The sequence below is a fragment of the Mya arenaria genome, chromosome 7 (assembly GCF_026914265.1).
Source record: "Mya arenaria isolate MELC-2E11 chromosome 7, ASM2691426v1".
Classification (NCBI taxonomy): domain Eukaryota; kingdom Metazoa; phylum Mollusca; class Bivalvia; order Myida; family Myidae; genus Mya; species Mya arenaria.
Window position 1 is genome coordinate 16693576 of NC_069128.1, and position 23113 is coordinate 16716688.

The following is a 23113-nucleotide window of genomic DNA, read 5'->3' on the forward strand; positions in this document are numbered from 1 at the left end:
GTATAGAAAGCATTGCTGCCAAAATCAGCCGAGTCTGGGACAAAAAAAGGTTGTCAAAATGTCAATCTGTGAGAGTGCAGCTTTAAATTACTATAAACACTATTTTAAATTCTACCATTAGAGGACACTTTCTTGCCTTTTTGCAATGTTTAAGATTGCAAGTAATATAAGATAATTTAAAATTTACGAAGAAAAAAATCTAAATTTTCATTAAGTTGAAATTATTCACTAAGATGCCCCAGAGGTTTCTTACCTGGTAGCTGGAACTGTATGGATAAAATACACTTAGATTACAACTTCATATAACTCGTACATTATACTGTAACGAATATTATTTTATAGGTAATTAATAAAGTATTTTAATGATGAAGTCAATTTATTGCTAATAAACAATTATTACTTGCTGCTACCTTTTATACCCCACCCACACTCAACAGCTTTTTTTCACATTTAGGTGAAGCGGACCTAGCCCTTTTGAAGGGGAAAAATCGCGCGTTTGTTTTTCTAATCTAAGACTCACGATATCTATTTTTTCATGTTCTTGAAATCCCCCACTTGATTGTAATGGTTCACAGTGGCAGATCCCGTAATTCATAACTGGGGGACACAAGTGGGTTGGAGGGCTGTTCTTCCATCCACATGGATATTTTGTTTCAATGATGTATTGAAATTACACGTTTACACATACATGCTTATTAAGATAGTAAATGTATAACATCAGACAAAACTAGGTGGATATAATTATGATGTCCATCAAAAGTCTCGTGGGTTTGCTGGAGCAGGTTTTGAACAGGGACTTGCGTTAGAGGGGCGTTACTTAGGGGCACAACTTTTTGGACATGATCCCTCGAGTGGGCATGACATTAATATGTTTAAAATGTGGGAAGTGGGGTTTAGGGGTACTCCCCCTAGAATATTTTAAATATTATTAGTCTGAATTGGTGCATTATGGCGTAATTAAGTATTTTTTTCTGAGAAATATTGACAAAAAAAAACAACTTTAAGTTTACTTGCGGGCCAACTGGGGATGACACAGGCCCTACAGCCCCCCCCCCCCCCGCTGAACGACCCGCCCATGGTCCACTTGTAAATAAAATAAATGAACAATTTTTGCTTGCTTGGGTATATAAGTAAAAAAACAACTGACAGTGGCAGTATAAATCTGGGTCCGTGAGCCCAGCTCAGATACACCCAGCTGCAATTGACTAAATAATATGGTGATTTATAACCCATTTAGGAACATTGATCGTCAAAATAAAATAAAAGTTGAAGTTAATTTTAGTTTTTATTGTGAAATAATGAGAGATTACTCGGACTTACAACCGGGAATTTACAGGAGGTAGGCGAAGATGTTATCTCACCTGGACTTGTTGGACTGCAAATGTTCATTTTACGAATGCGAGTGTCGACTGTAGGATTGTAGTTTTACATATGCATGATTCGGCTTTCTAAATTACATCATCATATTGTTAAAGGCAAGTTATACGATCTATGTTTTAGTGAGTTTATACAGGGTCGATCTGACAAATATACATTTTGACTACTATAATGACAAATGACAAATCAATACGGAAAAACTGACGAATAGAAACAACAAATAGCACGTCTACATTGACAAATGTAAGAGATATTTAGTACGATTAAGAAGCACATTGTGGGAATTACACGTCTGGACTTTTGGCAACGAATAGCCTCCATAAAACTCCAGCAGACGAACAACGATAACATTGAATGCTGAGATCCACTCAGGATTGTACGCACTACAAGGCGGTTTAAAGCTGCAGTTTTTTCTCGAAATGTTCGTATTATTGTGACTTTATATGTCAAACATGTATGAGGAATGTTGTTCGAAAGGAATGATTGTTCAGAACTGTTCTATTTGTGGAGTGTGCATTGTAGCAAATATTGCATTTCTGTGATTGAAACATTTTACTTAAAACTGTGGTAAGTATATAATTATATGTCAAAACAATAATGAAACTTTTTTATGTAAAAAATGAATACTTAAACCAGGCGGTATCATAGTCATACATGGTTTATCAATGGAAAGGGGATACGGGGAGTTCCAAATACATATCTGTCTACTTTTTGTCTGCATGTACATTTGTATGCATTCTGCTAGTGTAATTAAGAATGTCTCATTTTCTCATAGTGATAATATTGTCATAATTGTTTACTTCTATAATTGCATCATTTATTTTCGATATTTGGGTTATAGTTTCAATCGATGTAAATCCACTTAGACAATTTGAATCCTTGTCAAAGCGTTCATATCGTATTTCACATCGGTTTACGGATGCAGATTGAAAACCAGATTGCGAATTCATCTTGATTTCTAGCTTTGCAGCCAGCTATGCCAAATCAATAACTAAAGTTGTTGTAACCTTAATATGATGCAGTTGGAAATCTAGAACGTTCGTATTCTTCTGGCTGTCTAAGATCTGCATGAAATAAATACCAAATCAGTGTGTGTGTGTGTGTTTTCCTACAAAAGTCTTTCTCTTTTTTAACAGATGATATACGTAAGTATTTATTATGTGTGTATATAAAGTCGGTTAGTATTTCTAAGTAATGTCTTAGTGATTAAAGGCCTAGTTTAAATGCCTAGTTTAAGGAATGTTTGTCATGTTAAATCCCGGATGTGCATCCCTTGTTAAGTACCCTGGTTTCAGAGTAGGAGTCAAGTTCATTATTTCAGAAATTATTGTTTTAAGTGCATGTTTTGTATGTATGTAATTATATGTTTTTTCTGCATTGTTATAATACTTTTCAGATTATTTGAAGAAGTGAACACAATAATAGATAACTAGATCATATATTTAGTTCATTTCCGTAATCATACCTAAAGTACTTCTTAGCAGGACACTCAGATCTGAGATCTGATCAGATAGACAGCAGGGGGTGATTTAGATTAAAATCAATACGCAGAAGTTGTGAACTATATAAAAAAATTGTGTGTGGGGTGGGAAAGTGGTGGGGGATCACTTGGAGAGGGACTACAACTAGGCTTGTAAGGAAAGCTCGTTCTTTGCGCTCACTCACATACATTAAAACATATTTACTATAAACAATGTAGTGGTCAACGGCTTGGGGCGGTCAGCAAAACATAGGAATAGGAGGGGGGTGTTTCCGCCTTGTAAATGTCTTCTAACGCAATGTTTCTGAAAAACTCATTCAATCACACTAGGCCATTTTTTTGTATTTCTGAATATACACAACTTAAATGGCATATGCCGGGAACGCCCCTTTAACAATTGTCAAAATAATGATCTTATCACCTGTGAATATATCTATTAAAACTCCTAGATTTATTTTGGGTTTTTAAAAAGCTTAAGCTTAAGCAATTTATTTGCGCAAATATCTGCAAACCAATGATAAAAGATTGCTGACCAAAGATCAGATCGCAAATTTGCATATTTCTGTTCGAAAATCAATGTTTACTAACGGCTTAAGAAAAATGCATAAATCATTAATTTTGACCTTGAATATAAAGATCTGCGATCTAATTTTTTGTCAGCAGTCTTTTATCACTGTTTTCCATTGATTTTTGCAAAAATTGGCTCGTTCCAAGACAACAAATAAAAAAGGTGTCAAAACGTTTAATCTGTAAGAGTGCAGCTTTAATATTGCCAAGCAGTAACATAAGGATCCCAAGGGACACAAATCTTGATGTTATTTGTAGTTATTCATACTGAATGCATGTTTCTTAATATAATATATTATGTCTATATAGCTCTATATGTTATTAAGTATGAATTTATAATTCACTTGATGCTTGAGTATGTACACATAACATGCAACTCTAATTAGGTCTTCCTTCATCAAACCAGTTGCATTTTGTCATAAGAACTAAACCAACAACGTAATATACTAGTCATTATCATATTAACTCATAGCGACCTTCACCACTAACTCACAATAATATCGGAATTTCCCTGATTCTAAAAATAGATATGGAATTCCAAAAACAACAATAACAACAACGACACAAACACGTTATTTTAAGGAAATATTTTAACGTTTAATATGATCAGGTATGTTCATAAGGTTTAAAACTATTTTTGCATGGTCTTCTTTCTAATATCCTTTTTACCAATAGTTTGTATTTAGGATAAAAGCTAAATCCAACACAAACTAAATGCATGTAGTCATAACAACAGTACGTGAAGGAAATATATGTCTTTTGTGACTTGTTATGTTTCCAAATAATCAATTAGGCGTTTCTTTATGGCATCTAACCATTAAATATTCGGCTAATGCGTGTGTCCCTGTAGTTCGCATTCTATAAATGAAAATAGAACACCGCTTCATTCGGAACTTCTCGGCCATTTTTATCGACCGATACATCAGGTTGTTTTCGATAAAAATGGCCGAGGTGTTCCGAATGACAACGCGTAAGACGGCGTTGGGGACGCTGATAGTGTTACAAGTTCCATTGCTGACAATGGACATATCAAATAGATCCAAATTCGATATGTTCAAACTTTGGATGTAATTTGGAAAGCCAAATCTGAGCTCATCAAATATTTGAATTTATGTAGCAATGGCGTTTCATACTCATGGGAGTCCGGAATGTAAAAACGCTATCAAATATATTTCAGGTGAAGTATTCTGCATAGGGCACCCATGTGTTTATCACTAAGCCATGGAGTCCACAGACGGGCCGATGGAAGAGATCAGGACTAACTTGCTCAAGGTTGGTCTTGACGATCTCCAAAGACCATCTAATTTGCAGTCGGTAATCCATGGATATGGAACAAATAAAACAGATGAAAATTGTGGAACACCGCGTACAGATTCAACAGAAGAAGATATTGATCAGCCGGATTATGAGGTTGTAGGTCCAGAGGAGTTCGGTAAATGTACAGAATGTGTCAAAGCTGTACCTGTTTTCTCTTTCAGTCAAATTGCTGTCGGTGATCATATTACATTTTATGGAAGATTGTATGATCACCATGCAATTGTGACTCAAAAACTAGGTGATAACCAGATCAAAATCATCGAAGCCACGAATACACCTGCAGGGGCAGTTTTTGGACTTATGTTCTGGAAAAAAGCTTTCATTGAGGAAACTGTGAAGACGCTTGATTACGCAAACGGCAATATTAACGTTGTTGTTTACAAGAATCGGGTGTTCACGAAGGCAAAGGTTGCAAGACGCGCGAGAGTGTATTGTGAAGGGCAAAGGGAAAATCGTGATTTTGACTATAATGTTTTCCGTAATAACTGCGAACATTTTGCGACGTACTGTGTGACCGGAAAACCGTTCAGCATACAAGTAGTAAAGTTTCAGATGGTGGCCAAACTTTTTCTAGGAAGTGGCTTTCGTGGAATAAGCGATGAGAGAATGCGCAACGCGAAGCTGTTCGAGAATAACTCCATATGCAGTCGATGTAACGATATGAACAAACGTCTTCTAAGCGTAAGCGTCAAACCGATTTTATCAGCAGATGACGTTCACGCTGGTGACGTCATCCGATACACATACTGTAATTTACTTCACGAGGGAGTCGTTTTAGGAACGAGGGAAGCTGAAAAATCATCAGTAAAAGTCAGCATTGCGCATTACGCTTTCCGTGGATTTCTCTCACACAGAACGATAATTGAAGAAGAAAATACTATACGGTTTGATGGTAGTTACGCTGTTCTTCAATACGGGCCTCCGCAATACGAGGTGTATCCACCAGAAAAAGTAGTGGAGCGAGCAAAGTCTCGCATCAATGAGCAGCGGTTCGTCTTCTTTTCAAATGATTCGAGTCATTTCGCACGCTGGTGTAAGCTGCCGCGAAAACGCAGCCAGTCACGTGTACAGTTAAATGACATTATGGAACAATCACTCGATGAATCCATGAACTGAAATTTTGATCTAAGACCCCATTGCGTTTTTCGATCAAACGTGTACGGACAAAATCGGAGACATGTAACAAATTATTGGCTGCAATGATGTAATGCATGTTAAAAAGTCTTGATAAGGATTTAACTGAGTTTTAGCACGTGTTGATTTTGTGCTTGACTTGGATCAAAACTTGCAGTTTGGTGAACCTTATGTATATTATGACTAGCAAACAAGTCCTCTGTGCTGTGTTCTTCTTGCTAATCTGTATTTGATACAGTATACATGTTCCTTCTTCCAAACAACGGGAGTTATGATTAAGGTTAACATTGCACAATAACCCAAGACTTTGAGGACCACCAATCGGCCATCTACAGTTGTATGCAATCATGTGCCAATTTCACTGTGCCATAATGTCGTGACTGCACGCGATTCCTAGCCGGGTTTAATCGCCAAGTTCATGTACATTTTGACGCTTTCGATAAAGTTAGCAATAGCTACTACCTTTATTTTTTTCTAAAATTTAACACTTAAATTATGGGTTTCTATACTTTAAGTGGTTTTATAAAATTGAAATAGATTTAAAGATAAAGATTAAAGACTTTTCTTGAGCTAAACAAATTTAACCTGAAGAAGAACCGCGTCGTTGAACGGAATTTATTACATTCCTCAATACTATGTGTGTACATGAACCAAGAGACAACCGGGCATGTTTTATTATCCATTGAATGTATATTTGTATGGGATAACATGTGAAAGTTAAAAACTGGCTTGAAAAGTTATTGGGGATTAAAGAGATGTTTGCTGTACCCATTTTATTTCGATACCATTTTAAAAGTTTACGTTACATTTTATATGTAGAGACATAAAATATAAACAATACTGAAAAAAGTAAAGCAATGAAGATGTTCTACTCTTCAAAAGATTGCAAAATATGACCTTAACGTCCGATAAGAGTTGAAATATAGAGCATATAGAGGAATCAGCAACAATTTAACACCTTTCAAATGATACCGATATTGTGTAGGGTCGGTCACCTGACATCAAGATTTAACATCATGGTTAACGAGTTTGTCAGAAAAAAATAGCTTATGTGTGAGTCGGATTGCTTAAGTTTAAGTTTGCAACATATGTATGATTGTTCAAAGAGTGAGGTTGAATATTCATAGACTTTTTAACCGCCGACCCCCAGTCTACACAGTGAACATTTGCATTGCTTTGCTGACATAAATACTGATATTCCAATGTTTAATTATTCAGAAATCTTTTTCTGTATATCATATGTCAGCTATGTTCATTATTTGTGACATTATGTGTCTTTCTTAAGTGTCTATAAGGTCATTTTGACAAGTTTGCTTGTCCCTGCAGTTTCCATTAAATTATTGAAATAAATGCATTTGTCTAAATATTTTGTAAATATTTGATAGTCCGTACTGAAGAAATATTTATCCATAGTGTAGTTTCTATTTTGTAGATATATATATTTTTGCATGTTGACTAAAATACATAATTGAAGTTATATTGAATGAAACAGTGTTTACGCTGTACGGAATAGGTGTGTTGCACGTGAGAAATGTAAAAGCATTTCACATATAGTCATGTGTCAATATATATGGTAATAGCTGAATGTAAGTATATACTATGTTTGATTTTTATGTTTGACAAGAAACACAGCTGGTGTAATAGTTATATTGTTGTATACGAGTTTTTTCGTCACCTTGAGTTTCTAATTGTTTCCAATTGTTTCTATTTAACAACTTTTAACTCATGCTCCATTTTTTATTGTTTAAAAAATAATGTTTAAAATATATGACCGGGCATTATAAAGGAATATCATATGAGTGGATTTTTAACAGAGAATATAAATGATATTTTGGTAAATTCCCATTCTTGACTCGCATAGAAAATAAGTAAATACTCATAAGTTGATGTACGTCCTCAGGAATCCCGTTTGTCTCTGGTTATTGCTCTTACCAGAACTTATTTAGTTCAGTTATAGACATTCAGACTGTTTTACAAGCATTTGTATGATGTCCATGTTTTCCACAGGTCGAATATTAGAGAAATTGCTTAACACTACATGTTCGGATGTGTGTAGTTGTGTACTACGTTTTTGTGTGGCTACGTCATTAGGGTATGTGTACGTGTGTACTTACATTTATCGCCTACGTCATCAGGGTATGTGTACATTGAACGAGTTTAAAACAACTTTTATAAAATCACGAAAAAGCGATTCATGCTAGTATAAGTGAACATGTATACAAGTACAGGTGTATAGCGCCATTCTCAAACGATTTGAATTACAATTGCAACTTTAGCATGTTCGTGTAGCTACAAGAAATAAACAAGTACACGTGTACGTCGTGTTTCGCAACTCTCTTTTATTTTACATTAACTTCATCTCCACAGAACGTTTTACAAATGTGTGGTTTTATTAGCATGAGAACGTGTGTTCATACACATATATAGTTTCAATTGTAATCACGGTTTGATGCTGTTTTAAGCGTATCTTTAATCAGTTTCAAGCGTTATCTTGTCATGGTAATACCTTCACCTTTATATCTTTTTAGTATAATGATAATACCTACACCTTATACCTTTATATATATATATTATTATAATGGTAATACCTACACCTTATACCTTTATATATATATTAGTATAATGGTATAATGGTACCTACACCTTTAAATATCTTTTAATATAATGCATACTTCTTTACATACTTCACTGTAATATTGATTTAGAGTTCGAGATCTTTTCGCTTCTGTAATTTAAATCGTTGTAGCAAATAAATGTTTCCTCTAGACGTTTTCTACAGAATGTGTATTTTTTATTGTTTTGTCAGTTGTCACACTTTATTGTTTAGATCCTACTTATCAAGACACTACAATCACTTTTAATCAAGTTTATACATTGTATGATCTGGTTATTGGAATGATGTACGTCGTTCTTCGAGCCGGTGGGTGGACGGTCAATGTCAAATGCATAAAAAACAAGATAGGGTTGACATATTATGACCGAACTTGGTATATAGGAAGAGTCTATCGAGACCCTTCGTGGGATTGCGGTTGGGGCACATACGGTCAAGGTAACTAGTACGTTAAATAAAAAACACGGTTGAAACTGAATATCGTTAGTCACAGCTTACAAATTGTGACCAAACTTTATAAAATTGGGTTTGGGGCCATATGAGTCAAGGTCAAGGTCACTGTAACTATAAATAGAAAACGGTTGAAACTGAATATCCTTAGTAACGGTTGACATTATGACCAAACTTGGTATATAGGCAGAGTTTATGGAGATTTTTCATGGGATTGCGGTTGGGACACCTAGGGTCAAGGTAACTAGTACTGTAAATAGTAAAACTAAGTATATATTTAGTTAAGTAGAAATATTGATACCAAACCTGGTTGATAAGAACAAATTGTGCTGACCTATCATAGGTTTGCGGTTGGGGCCCTAGGGTCAAGGTCGATACCAATGTTTAAGACTTATCTTAGGCTGAAGTTCATCTGTTTTTGAAAACCTGGTTGTACAGATCATAAATTGCTGTAGGTTTCAAGTTTTGTAATGATATTAAGTATGCGTTACATATTAAATATGCACAAAAATAATGCATTCGATCTGCATTTCACAAGTGTAAAACATCACAAATGAATGGTATTTCAATCTACTTTTTTGTCAAACCATATGACATTATTTGTTCATGACATTTAGAAATAGTCATACAATGCAAATTCTTCTAGTACACAATCGCAAATAAATAATTCTTTCAGTTGTCAAACCAAATGCTAAGTGTCAAATCGATTCATGACACTGAGCATTTATCAAACATTTCACTCTATTATTTGTCAAACCAAAAGATGAATGTCAAATTATTTACAGATGCTAAGCAGTTTATCATACATTTCACTCTTATTATTTGTCAAACCAAAAGATGAATGTCAAATTATTTGAAGATGCTAAGCATCTTATCATACATTTTACTCTTTTTATGACAAATCGACTCACAAATTTAAGCAAACCAGGTGACGATGTACAAATCATTTAGGGTGACGAGCTTTTTGGTTACCTCGCCCAGCCAAACTAAAAGACTTAAAGTATATCTATACGTCTTTTAGTTTGGTCGGGCGAGCGAGCCAAAATCTCGTCACCCCAAAATATTTGTACATCGTCACTTTGTGTGCTTAATTTTGAGATTCAACTAAATCGTTCTAAATTCAATGTAAAAAAATGGTTCATAAGGGGGGTACTCAGTGTGAAAAAACTACATCGCTTAAACGCAAATTTATGCGCTTTGGTAGGTATATAGCTAAAAAACGAATGCGCTATGGTGAAAATCCAAAGTCAAAAATTTTGAAAAGTTGTCAAATAAATCATAATTTTAAGCACTGTTTTAGTGAACTGCTCTGTCATTTGTAAATCAAAACTGAGAGAATGGTTAATATGTTTTGAAATTAAGCATTTATCATTTTTGTAAAAATCCAATGTTATTAATGAAACCAAAATTTACCAGAGTAAACATTAATTTGCTATTGTATGTAAGAATGTTTCGTCTTTAACACTGTTTCATTTCATTTTTTCAGATGAGATGCCATACACAGGGGATCCGACAGAAGACAGCAGACAGAAATCGTCGATGTATTTGAAATGTCATTGTTTATTTGAAAAAAGTTACCTATCCACACTTGTTCGTTTTAAATTGCTGTATTATATGTGCTTTGTACCGTTGCGTTTTGTTTCATCAGTAATTCTCCAACACTTGTATTTCGTGTTTTACATGAACATTGAAAATTTAACATACAGTAAATCATTTCGAAAATGAAATTTAAATGGAGAAATACTGATTTATCTGTTTGCTTTTATGTTTGTGCTGTCTTGCTTACCCCAGTAACGCGGGTCTTGTTTGCTATTGTGAGTACTGTTGTTTGTTTTGTTGGCCATCCAAAGTATTGTTCACGAAAGATAAACCATTTTTTTCATAAAATTGGTTACATTTTGGTCTGTCGATTTTTTTCATTGAAACCACAGTCAAAAGGTTTTTCACTATATTTTTTTATGAGAAACAGCCAGACTTGGTCACGGCTGAAACCGAGGAACATTTGTGATTGAACAAAATTTTAGCAGTAATGCTGCTTGTAATTCATAAATTTATTAAGCTTTGGTCTTGTCATATTGATTACGATATTGGTAAACATTTTGATAGTGTACACAAGAGCAAAATGTGCACTGCATTCTAAAATGTTTCATCATTGCGAAATGCTGTTGACAAAATGATTTGTTTGCTCGTGCCAGCATGGGTCGACGAGATTCCTTTCTCACTCCTTTATGCGGCGGTTTAAGATGCAAGCCTGTTGTTTTGTCAATGTCTATAAAGTTAAGCTTGAATGAAAATTGAAATCAATATTGCAAGATCAAGCACTTTTAAAAAAAATGTTAGTCAAAAGTGTTATAATGTAGATGCGTTGTGAAATACAAGTGAAATGTACTAGGCTCATTGCATTCTAAGTTTGGTTTCGAAGTGCAAAACTTCATTCCTCTTGAACGACCGAACATTGATATGTGGCAATGTTTTCGTTCAGCAAAATGATTTGGCAAAAGTAATTTAAAGGCTAGCATGAGTATGGAGGTGTCGTTAGACCAGCTTAGTATTGGTGTAAGGTGGTGTACAGTGCCAATACTAGGAACCGCTCATGTTCACCATGTCACGCTACAGGCAATGAAAAATAGGGAGTGGCAACCTCTTTGTATCGCCGTGGTTCGACAGTCCACACAGTCTTTACAATGAGAGGGGAAATATAGGCAATCGGATGCTTCTTCCTTAGTGTGCCTTGTCGAGTAACTGCCTTTGGCGTTGCCTTTATTTTCAAATTTGTGAACAAATAAAACTAGGTTACGACCACATAATATGGTTACGATGAAAATTAGGTTTCCCTTTTAATGCTTGAAGATAACAGCCACTGGCGTTATACTTCAAAAAAATGGCTCGCAATACATATCACACGAACATTCAACATTTTGTCAGCAGCATTTTTCATTTTTTCAAAAAAAATACTCAGATGTACAAAAATAATGCAAAACATGAACAACAAATTCACGAATTCTGCTGTGTTGAAATTTAAAAAATCAAACATTTATTTTCAAACAATTGAGATATCACAATCATAAGCCATATGTACAAAAATAATGCAACTCTGAATTGTAATTTCATGCTCTCAACAAAAAATATGCATCGAAAATTGTGAAAAATTGTGAAAATCTAGAAGTTGACGAGGTATCTCAAGATTTCAAAAACGAACTATAGGCTTTATTTCACACAAAATTTCATGAAAAAAAATCAAATCTTCATAATGTTCAAAATCTAGAAATTAACGAGGTATCTCAAGATTTCATAAAAAAATTATAGGCTCCATTTATTCAAAATTATAGGCTCATGCAACTCTCAAAAAAAAATAACAAATTTCAATAATGTAGACTCACGTCCATGTAGCACGCAGAAAATGTTCTTGCTTCAAAAAACTAACTCCGACATAAAATTTTTATATTCAATCTTTTTTTTCCAAACAATTGAGATATCACAATCATAAGCCATATGCACAAAAATAATGCGGCACAAAGTCCATGAAACCTGAAAAATTGATAATTTACTGACACTGGCGTTCACACAAGATTTCACGAAAAAGTTAAAATCTTCATGATATCAACAATCATACATCACAAGAACTCTGAATGATAATTCTATGGTCTGAACATTCGAATATTTTGAAAATCTAGAAATTAAGTTGGATCTCAAGATTTCAAAAAAACGAACTATAGGCTTCATTCTTCAAAAATTATAGGCTTCATAAAACTCACTCAAACACTCAGATTTCAAAACCTTCAACATTTGTGCTCTGAAACTAGCGTTCACACCAGTTTTCATGAGAAAAAAAATAAAATCTTCATATTGTTGAAAATCTAGAAATTAACGCGTGATCTCAAGATTTCAAAAAAAAATTCTAGGCTTCATTTATTCAAAAAATTATAGGCTCATGCAAATCTCTCAAAAAAATTACAAATTTCACAATCATAAGCCATATGTACAAAAAAATGCAGCTAAGTCCATGAAACTTGAAAAATTGGTATCTTATTGAAACTGGCGTTCACACAAGATCTCATGAAAAAAAATCAAATCTTCATAATGTTGAAAAAATTATAGGCTCATGCAAATCTCTCAAAAAAATACAGATCTCACAATCATAAGCTATATGCACAAAAAATGCAGCTAAGTCCATGAAACATGAAAAATTGATATCTTTCTGAGACTGGCGTTCACACAAGATTTCATGAAAAAATCAAATCTTCATATTGTTGAAAATCTAGAAATTAGCGAGAGATCTCAAGATTTCAAAAAAAAAGTTATAGGTTTCATTTATTCAAAAAATTATAGGCTTCATTTATTCAAAACATTATAGGCTCATGCAAATCTCTCAAAAAATTACAAATCTCACAATCATAAGCCATATGCACAAAAAATGCAGCTAAGTCCATGAAACATGAAAAATTGATATCTTTCTGAGACTGGCGTTCACACAAGATTTCATGAAAAAATCAAATCTTCATAATTTTGAAAAAAATATAGGCTCATGCAAATCTCTCAAAAAATTACAAATCTCACAATCATAAGCCATATGCACAAAAAATGCAGCTAAGTCGATGAAACATGAAAAATTGATATCTTTCTGAGACTGGCGTTCACACAAGATATCATGAAAAAAATCAAATCTTCATATTGTTGAAAATCTAGAAATTAACGCGTGATCTCAAGATTTCAAAAAAAAATTATAGGCTTAATTTATTCAAAAAATTATAGGTTCATGCAAATCTTTCAAAAAATTATAGGCTCATGCAAATCTCACAGATCTCACAATCATAAGCTATATGCACAAAATACACCAAGTCCATGAAACATGAAAAATTGATATCTTTCTGAGACTGGCGTTCACACAAGATTTCATGAAAAAAATAAAATCTTCATTATGATCAAATTCAACAAATCAACATTGCATACTTCAGCATCCGTTAAGTTGATGCTAAGGGGTGCGAGCAGTGCTGCATACTCCATTACTACTGCTCATGAACAGACTCAATAAAATCGAGTCTGGTATTTTCTTTTTTTGGCCTTCGGTGCTCTCGAAGGATCACACTTCTTCCAGAATTTACTACTTGCGAAGGCATGTACCTGCGTCAGATAGAGCAGACATGCCCTGTCACCGGATGTAAAATACAAGATGCTGTGCATACATGTATTACATGTAGTTACCGATAACCGCGTACAGTACATGATTAACGTTACACCACAGCACAGTCAGAATGATTGGTAGAGTTACACTTTCTGTGATCATTGTAAAACGTAACTTGCTCACCTCCTATTTCTTTTACAAACTCCAGAAAATAGGCAACAATGATATTCGGGTTATTATTTGAATGTGCCACTTTCAGCCAAAGAATCCGTCTTGAAAAGCTGAAAAAATAATATTAACTGAGTAGATCTATATTAAAGAAATATCTCACATACGACACGCATGTATTTAAAAAGTGATTTTCTTACGGATCATTGTAGATACACGTATTTCAAAATTGCACCCAACCTGAATTTGTTTGGCATATATCTATGATTCTAAGATAAATTTTCCATTGTTTTCGATATCAATTTAATATGCATAGTCTAATACATTTAATTATTATCATCAAGTAGTGATGACTGAGAACTTTTTTGTATTAAGTTTGAGTCCTACTTCCCTCTTCGTTTATATGAAAACATTCAGGATATTTCTCGTTTCAATTTGGGAACACATGTTATTGAAAGATTGGGAATGTATCAATGCAGGTATAGGTAAACAATGACCTGTGAGTCTTGACCCCTTCGGAAAAAGTACAAGAAATATGATTTCGATACCTGCCAAATTACGGAAACATTTCAGACAATAGCAATGACACAGGCTGGCTGCATAATTTTGATTGATTAATTTATAATGTATGATTTTATACACATTTTTCCGATGAAGTCAAGTATCACAGGTCATTGTTCATCTATAGCCCAATGATAGATTTGCAAAACAAAAGCTTCATTTTCGAAAAGCAAATACATAAAACGTGCATTTTGACCGTTACTTCAGTTATTCTTCAAAATGTATACACACAAGTTTACAATCACTCAAATTTTCAATTATCACTACTTTTCAATTCAGATCAATTCAAATCAAATTTATTCGGGCATAAGATCAAATCTATAACAACTGAACAGTAAAAAAATGTAAAAATGTTCATAGAGTATAACTAAAAATATCATTTATATAAATACTAGAATGTAAAAAGAGAATACAATTTGCATTTAAAACATTAATTTTAAATACTTGGTATATCCAAGTGTATCCTTGCTATTAAGACAACATCTGTTACCGTATCTCAAATGGTGGCCTCAACAGTGATGTGGTAATAGTTTTAATTTGGGATGAAAATGTTACAGTGAATGAAAACATGTCGGTCTTAATTCAAAGATGGTCTTAAAGGATTTTTGTTAAAAGACAGGCATCGAGCAAACTTATAGATATATAAACTGACGATGAAATGCCTTGAAAAACTCATACCCGCAAATGGCTCCGTGGATTCCAAATCCATACTTCTTTATCTTGTCGTAACCGTCAATGTGAATTAGAAATTCGGACCTCTGTTGAAGTATTCTCTTCTTGAAAGCCTGTTTGACAGTCTGGCCTGAACACCTTCGGGATCTATGATTTTTGATATTGCAGTACCTTATGTCTAAAATATTTAAATAAATGATATCATAAATACATGTAGAGGGTGTCCCAGAATAAATTTCCACTTCACAAATGATAATAACTTTGCCAAAATAAATTTCAAATATGCATGATTGGTCACAAATGAAAGGCTTTTTAGACCTATATTATATAGGTCTTTGTGAAAGGTGACAGATGTAATTTTATACATACATAAGAAATATGTCGTAAAACATCATAATATAAGAGAATGACTGGCAACATTAATAATGAATATAAGAGCTCGCTACTTTCCGCACGGTTTTCGTGCTTTTCACGTATTCTTGATCTCCCGTATTGTCCTTCATCAGGTTTAACGTATTCGCTTACTTTAATTATTAGTAAATACTAGTAGGCATCATAATTTATTCTACGATGGTGTTTTGTACATATTGATGTAAATTGTGTAATGTATTCCAAACAAACTCACTAAAGAAGAAGTTAAATCACATCTAATGGAAAATAGAGGCGAAAAAAGCACAAAAAATATACACGGTTTTATTAATGACATCATCCTCCAATAGTATGATGTTAAATGACATAATTTTGTTTGTATAGCTGTAAAACTTACCCCCATCACCTTTCATTGCAGACCAATCAAGCCTATTTATATTTTGTTTTGACAAAGTCATTACCGTTTGTTCAGTGGACATGTATATTCTGGGACACCCTGTATATGCAACAGCAACATGAAAACACAATCGCAAATTTCATGACAAATTATACGAAAATATTTAGTATTTTGACTCTGGATTAAGACCACTCCAATAGCCAATTAAAAGGGAACAAATAGAGTTCTTTATAGAGAAGTTTCACTGGCATAACAAATATGGAACACATAAACTGATGCAACCCTCTGACGCATTTAAGATATAAATATAGCATGTTGGATATATTAAGCAGAAAATTCAATATGCCTATTATCTCGTTATAATTTGTTTCAGTGTTACATGGTACAGAGCAGCAATACAAACCTCCCAATCATTATTCCATACTTTGTTCTCAGCCTACTTGCCATGGCCCGACAGCCAAGATTTCCACGTGTACCCTGCACTTCAGCCTGAATAATACATATTTAAAAAAAATCTTTACTCATTAAGTAGTGATGGGTCGAAATTCGGCGAAAGTCGATTAATTGTCAACTGGAACTCAGACACACCGATCGGCGACGAAAAACTGCCTGGATCGATTAATCGAAGATTTTCCCTCATTCATTTAACAGCCTTGGGTTGCACCTTTAGCGACTCATCCCTTTGTATATGTTCATTCTTTTCGCCTGATTGCTTTGGAGTACCTTCGTTAGTGCTTGTTTGGACCACTAGAATACATACCCTATCAACAGAGTAGCTTTCAGTATTATAATAACAACTCATGTCCAGGAGTTTGTAGGTACTATGTCCATTTTCCTGGTATTTTGAAAGTCGCCGACATATTCGATTAATTAGTCGACTGTCTTGTCCTAATAATCGATGTTGAAAATCCAGCCGACTGCCCATCACTATCATTAAGCTAACTAAACGGAAAGTTGCAATGTAAGTACTAGTTATCACTCAGGTTCGGATAACGATAGCAGAGTTATGCAAAAATCCGACGGTATCTGTTCACCTCGGGTCTCATTGTCCAACATATAGATATTTAAATTGGAATCAAAACTGGTAATCATTGGCAGTATACTCTGACAACATTTGCCTATTTGGCTTCAACATTTACCCATTCAGAGGTGCGGGCACACCTGGGGTTTGAATAAGCTAGAGGGATGTTATATATAAACTCGATTATCATCATCATCATCAGTCCTTCAGTGAACGTCGAGAGCAGTCAACGATGCAATGTCTTCTGCCAAGATGAAATAATTATAAAATAGTTATCTACGGGGTTCCAGCTAGAAACAGCACCCTGAGAAATATACAAGTCATCGGTCTAAAGCTCAACTGAGGACCAAGAATGTCGGAGGCTCAACCAATGACCTTGTAGTTTTCCAGAATCTTCATCTACCAGACCAAGAGCATCATCTAATCATCTTGCTAGTCTCAGGTTATCGTATATCTCGAAGCTGCTTTATGCCAGTACACCATAGACCTGTTTGTGATACAAAAGTCTCGTATATCAGCCTTCAGGTAGACAGGTCCAGAGCCCAATCGCTGATAGGTACTGAGCTATGTGTCTCATAACACACACGTTCGAAGCTATATCTCTCTCCCTCGGAACAATAATAGGAGACAAGTCTCCGATCTCTGGCTAGTCCCTTTCTGTGAAAGGTCTTGAGATCATACTATACTCCCAAACCCTATAAGACTCAAACCTAAATACATTACATTCAGTTAAGTGATTCTTTTGTAAGATGCCAAGCAGCTAGCTTTGGCTAATCATTTCTTTTGATTGATCACCATCCACCCATAGTAGCGGATCAACATCCACCCATAGTAGTGGATCAACATCCACCCATAGTAGTGGATCATCTACCACTGACAGTGGCTCATACCACATCGCCATATTTTTTTTTATTTTCAACGCCGAATCATTTGTCTAATCACCAGCAGAAAGCAGCTACCAAAGGAATATTCATATATCATTATCATTTAGTTCTGTGCGTCTCAAGCAACAAGACGTAACATCCAGATTTAAAGTCTAGGAAAATGAACTGATCTAATATCTAAATATCTACCAAAATAGCTGCTTGAACGACAGCAGGATCCCAGTTTGGCCACTTCTTTAGTCCCAGTCTTTTACAGTGGCGTTTTAGTTGTCGATAGCTGGAATGACAAAAGAATATCAAATACATGCGTCGCGCTAGTAAAAAAATCAACATCACAGGTGAGTAGACTAAGAGTATACAAAGATGTGGGTTCGATCTCAGATCTTTACTTCGTTTGCTGACGAGTCGAGTTCTTTTTTCCGGTAGACTGACAGCTGTTATACATGTATATTTAACAATAATGTCAGCAATGATAACAGATGCAACAAAAGCATGATTATTTTTTTTTTTTTGGGGGGGGGAGGGGGGCGTAAGGGACTATGTTCCAGATTGACTTGCTATCCTAGGTGACCACCCAAGATAGAATGCGAACCAAGCCAATTTTCACTTAAGTCAACATTTAAGTTTGAGTTTCAACGTGTCATATAATTACTTGAGTAAATATTTTAAGTCAAAAGTCATGTTGCTCTGTATGTTCCTAATGCTTGTTGTGAAATTCCAATTTTAATCGATTTTTGTTTGTTTTGATTGTTTACATAATAAATTCAGCAAATAATACTATTTTAAAAACATTTCTGCAGTTTCAATTTGACTAAGGCTGTTTCATCAAAATACAACTGGCACGCCCCTGTACATTTACAAAGGCATTCTAACGTTATAGTTATCGTGTTACAACCCTAAAGGTAACAACTGCACTAAAGGTAACAATTTTGCGCCACCAAAGGTAACAACCTGCACTAAAGGTAACTTTGTCAGTGGCACCAAAGGTAACACTCTGCGACACCAATGGTAACACATTTAACACCTGCACTAAAGGTAACTGGTCTCTACACTAAAGGTAACTGACTTATAAAGAAAATGTTTTTGCATAAATGTATGTTTCTGCGTAATGTTACAGCAGCCTACTCGGAAAGGGATATACATATAACTGTCACCTATTTACTACGTATTTTGCATAATGCTATTCCAGAAGTAGTTGAATTGAACATACGCTTTAATGCTGCAGTCACAAATAAAACGGGCGCCGTCCGATTTTTACAAGCAGCTTTGGGGATCGGAAAGGCGCCGGACGATTTTGAAGCTCTTTGTTGACGCGGTCACACATCGGACGGGCACCGAACGGCCTTCTTTGATGGATATGCCGCGCGGGCAGTTTTCAAATATGACAGGCGCCGGATAGTGACCAGGCGGCGCCCGTTCGGAACAAATAGAAAACTGAACGGACATGTTTCAAGTCTGGCGGCACCCGGCCGATTACCGGGCGATGACCGGACGATCGCAATGACGGCTATAAATCGTACTGTGTCATCGCAACAACTGCTTCCATCACATGTTAAACCACAGAATTACCACCACCACCATCATCTATAACATGCCACAATTCGGTCAATTAGTCAGTTTCAAAACAATAGATGAAATGGTTTCGATGAAAAATGGACAACCGGATTATGGTTAATTTCGAGGTCAAAAAGGGACATAAAAATTTCAGACAAAATCGTTGACAAGTGTTATGTACTTTGTCTGCATATGTAAGTATTGATGGTAAAGAAGTGAAGTTTCCAAGCCAGATGTGACCTGAGGACTGGTGTGAAAAACCTAACTCAAATTCAGGATAAATTCTAAGTTGAAAATGGCCCTAATTCAGCAAGAATCCTTAAAGGAGGTATGCATTTTTGCCTACAGATCGAGGTCATGACGGTTATCCAATTGTCAAAGTTTGTTTCGATATCCGAAATGGTTTTAACCAGCTATCCTTCTGGATAACTGCCCTGCTCCAAGGCGGAGACCCTAAGTGCATATCAATTACTCTTTGGTTTGGGTAGGGGTGTCTTTGTGTATGTGTGTGGTCCTTTGTCTTTGTGTTGTCTTGCCTGTATATGTGTGTGTTTCAGGTCTGGGGTGGTGGTATGCCTCGTGTCTGTGATTTTCCTGTAGGTGACTGTTTTTGTTGTAGCTGACTGATGGGTGTCATAATAGTGAACAAGTACTCAAAGCTTTAATGTCATGTCTTTAAAATTTAAGAGATAAATTGGACTGGTATGAACAACTTAATTATGATGTGACGGAAAAGCTGACACCGACACCAATACATAAAAATGTATCAGGGAACATATCAAATGGCAGCATAATATAATGCATATATCATGCAACTAGTTTTAAGTCAATTACCTTTAGTGCAGAGGCCAGTTACCTTTGGTGCAGATGTAAATTGTGTTACCTTTGGTGTTGCGGATTGTTACCTTTAGTGCAGGTTGTAACCTTTGGTGTCGCAAAAGTGTTACCTTTTGTGCAGGGTGTTACCTTTAGTGCAGGTGTTACCTTTAGGGTTGCTACAATCGTAACGTCATTGACTTTCTTCTTATGTTTACATTATGCAGACATGTATACAACATGTAAACGGCTTAGAAAGTACGTGATATATGCGTGCAGTTCAACTACGCCTTGATCATTAGATGTATAGATGTATAACTTACCTTAAAATAATATTTTGTTTAACTTCTGAAGGTCAGCGTTTCAGTTGATGAAAAACCGGCTGAAAAGTACTCCCTGATACGCGAGTCTAATTCGTCTTCCATGTGTACGCATGTCCAAACGGAAGGCGAAAGTACGATATTAAAATATCGTGTTTTCGCCTTCGCGGTCAGTAGGGCAAAAACACGATACAAGATCGCGAAAACACGATGCGAAAAATATCGCGATTAATATCGTGTTTCGCCCTACTGACCGCGAAGGCGAAAACACGAAAACACGATGGGAGATCGAGGGCGAAAACGCGAAAACACGATATTAATAGCGCGAAAACGCGATATTTTTCGCATCGTGTTTTTTGCGATCTTGTATCGTGTTTTCGCGTCAATGCATCGTGTTTTCGCGATTTCGCCCTTACGGCGACAGCGCGAAGCCACGATGGCCCTAACGGAATTCCGTATTTGTTTGCCATTCTGCCCCTACATCTTCCCACGTGCCTTGTTATAGTCTTGCGACAACTTATCGCGTGCTTGAGTGCTGAGCAGACGACATAAGCAGCCCATAATCGGTAATAACGGGAAAGGACCTCGTGCCAGTATTATTTGCGTATGGGCAAATTAACTCCGAGTTAATTCGAGAATCATTATCGGTTTAAGTAATCACACTGGCCACGTTAGTCTCAATACGGATATACCTTTAACTCGAAAATTTCTGAACCGTTATGTGATTACAGATGATTAACTCATTAAGTGTGAGTGAGAGTGGTTGTTATGAATTCGGCCCTCTGACGTTTTGCCAAACAAGTTTCGAATGGGCTTTTATGAAAAAGTTATATTTTCTGATTAATTGATGTCTGTGAAGTTTGCAATCTGGCAGCATGACAGCTTGAAGTTAGCAGCCCAGCTGTATGGCAGCGTGAATTTAGCAACCAACAGCATGACAGCTTGAAGTGAGCAGCCTAAAAGCGTGGCAGCGTATAGTTAGCAGCCAAGCAGCATGAAAAAAGCAGCTCATTTGCCTGGCAGCGTGAAAAAGCAGCCCGCCAGCCTGTCAGCGTGATATATGCAGCCTAACAGTGTGGCAGTCTGGTAGCAGGAATGTAGCAGCGCTACAGCATGACAGCCTTACAGACTGGCTGCTTGAATATAACAGCATGACAGCTTGCTAGCCTGGCAGCGTGAACATAGCAGCATGGAAGCGTTAAGTTCACAGTCGAACGGAGTGACAGCTAGGCATGCGCGTGAACTGAGCAGGTTGGCAGTCCGGCCGCGTTAAATTTGCAGCCTTACAGCGCGAAATCCTGGCAGCGTGCAATCAGCACTATGACATACTTGCAACATAAGGTTGGCAGCACAATGGTCTTACACACAAGCACTGTGTAAAGTCAGCTACATAAAACCCCCCAGATATTTATGTTTTCAAAACAAGAGTTTTATTTCATTGCATTGATAATTTTCTGTTTGGCAATTTTAAGTATAAAGACGCTCTTTTCCCACTATCTTTGCTTATATATTATTTTGTGCTTTTGATTCCTTTGAAGATATTATTTCTGCAAACTTTGATGTAGCAAATCAGAACACTACCAGTCAGTGTAGCCACAAGAAGGCCTCTGCATTAGTCTTAAATTCAAGACGTGTTACAAGTATACGGGACTCTTCTAATCCAGGATTTGCCATATCATAAATCGTAAACAATCCATACATATACAAATATTCTGACTAGCCTTTGCAAAAGCTAAACTGGACTGATTGTTAATACAAAATTTGGTCAGGCATTTATGTCAAATTCTGCTGCTGATCAGGGAGTTATAAAGATTTGTTGGTCTCAGTGCTGACATTACCTACTTAAAGAATATTACGTTAACTATTAGTCTTGCATCTTCATTTTTAATGCTGAACGCATCAGCGCTCTAATCTATGAAACCATATACTGTATGTAGTAAATTTGTACTTACCATGTTGATGATACTAAATCTTAATGTTTACAATCTTGAGCAATGCGTCCCTACATCTGCATCACTTTCATGTGTTGATCTTTTACCTGCGTTTCACATTTTAATACATATGGCTTTAGCGAGGAAGAAATTTGCATATTCTAAATTCAATTATATTTTAATTCCGATTGACTTCCGTTTGCAATGTTGCATGACATGCCACGAAATTGAATTGCATAAAATTGTTCGTGCCATTTCTTCATTGTTTTAATCCTCACGGTTCAGTGTAAAATTAATCAACATGATCATGTAAATCATTCTTTGGACAATCTAACTCAATACCTGCGTTTGTTGAAAAACCA

The 23113-nt window shown here is 35.6% G+C and overlaps 1 protein-coding gene across 5 annotated transcripts; it reads left to right on the plus strand.

The window, feature by feature from the left end:
- The first annotated feature begins 1428 nt into the window (after positions 1-1428).
- On the plus strand, positions 1429-10464 carry LOC128239909 (uncharacterized). Of its 5 annotated transcripts, XR_008261963.1 has the most exons (3): positions 1805-1944; positions 4602-4696; positions 10423-10464. XR_008261963.1 is itself a non-coding variant. In XM_052956356.1 (2 exons), the coding sequence occupies exon 2, from the start codon at positions 4646-4648 to the stop codon at positions 5855-5857; it is 1212 nt and encodes a 403-aa protein (XP_052812316.1). In that variant the 5' UTR covers positions 1429-1798; positions 4602-4645; the 3' UTR covers positions 5858-8965. The 5 variants fall into 5 exon arrangements, 4 of the variants coding, with proteins under 4 accessions (XP_052812316.1, XP_052812313.1, XP_052812315.1 ...); XM_052956356.1 differs by lacking the exons at positions 1805-1944; positions 10423-10464 and adding an exon at positions 1429-1798 and having other exon boundaries at positions 4602-8965; XM_052956353.1 differs by lacking the exon at positions 10423-10464 and having other exon boundaries at positions 4602-8964.
- Positions 10465-23113: the final 12649 nt, after the last annotated feature.

Coding starts and splice junctions, on each gene's coding strand:
- LOC128239909 (XM_052956356.1), top strand. CDS start 4,646: ATGGAGTCCACAGACGGGCCGATGGAAGAGATCAGGACTAACTTGCTC.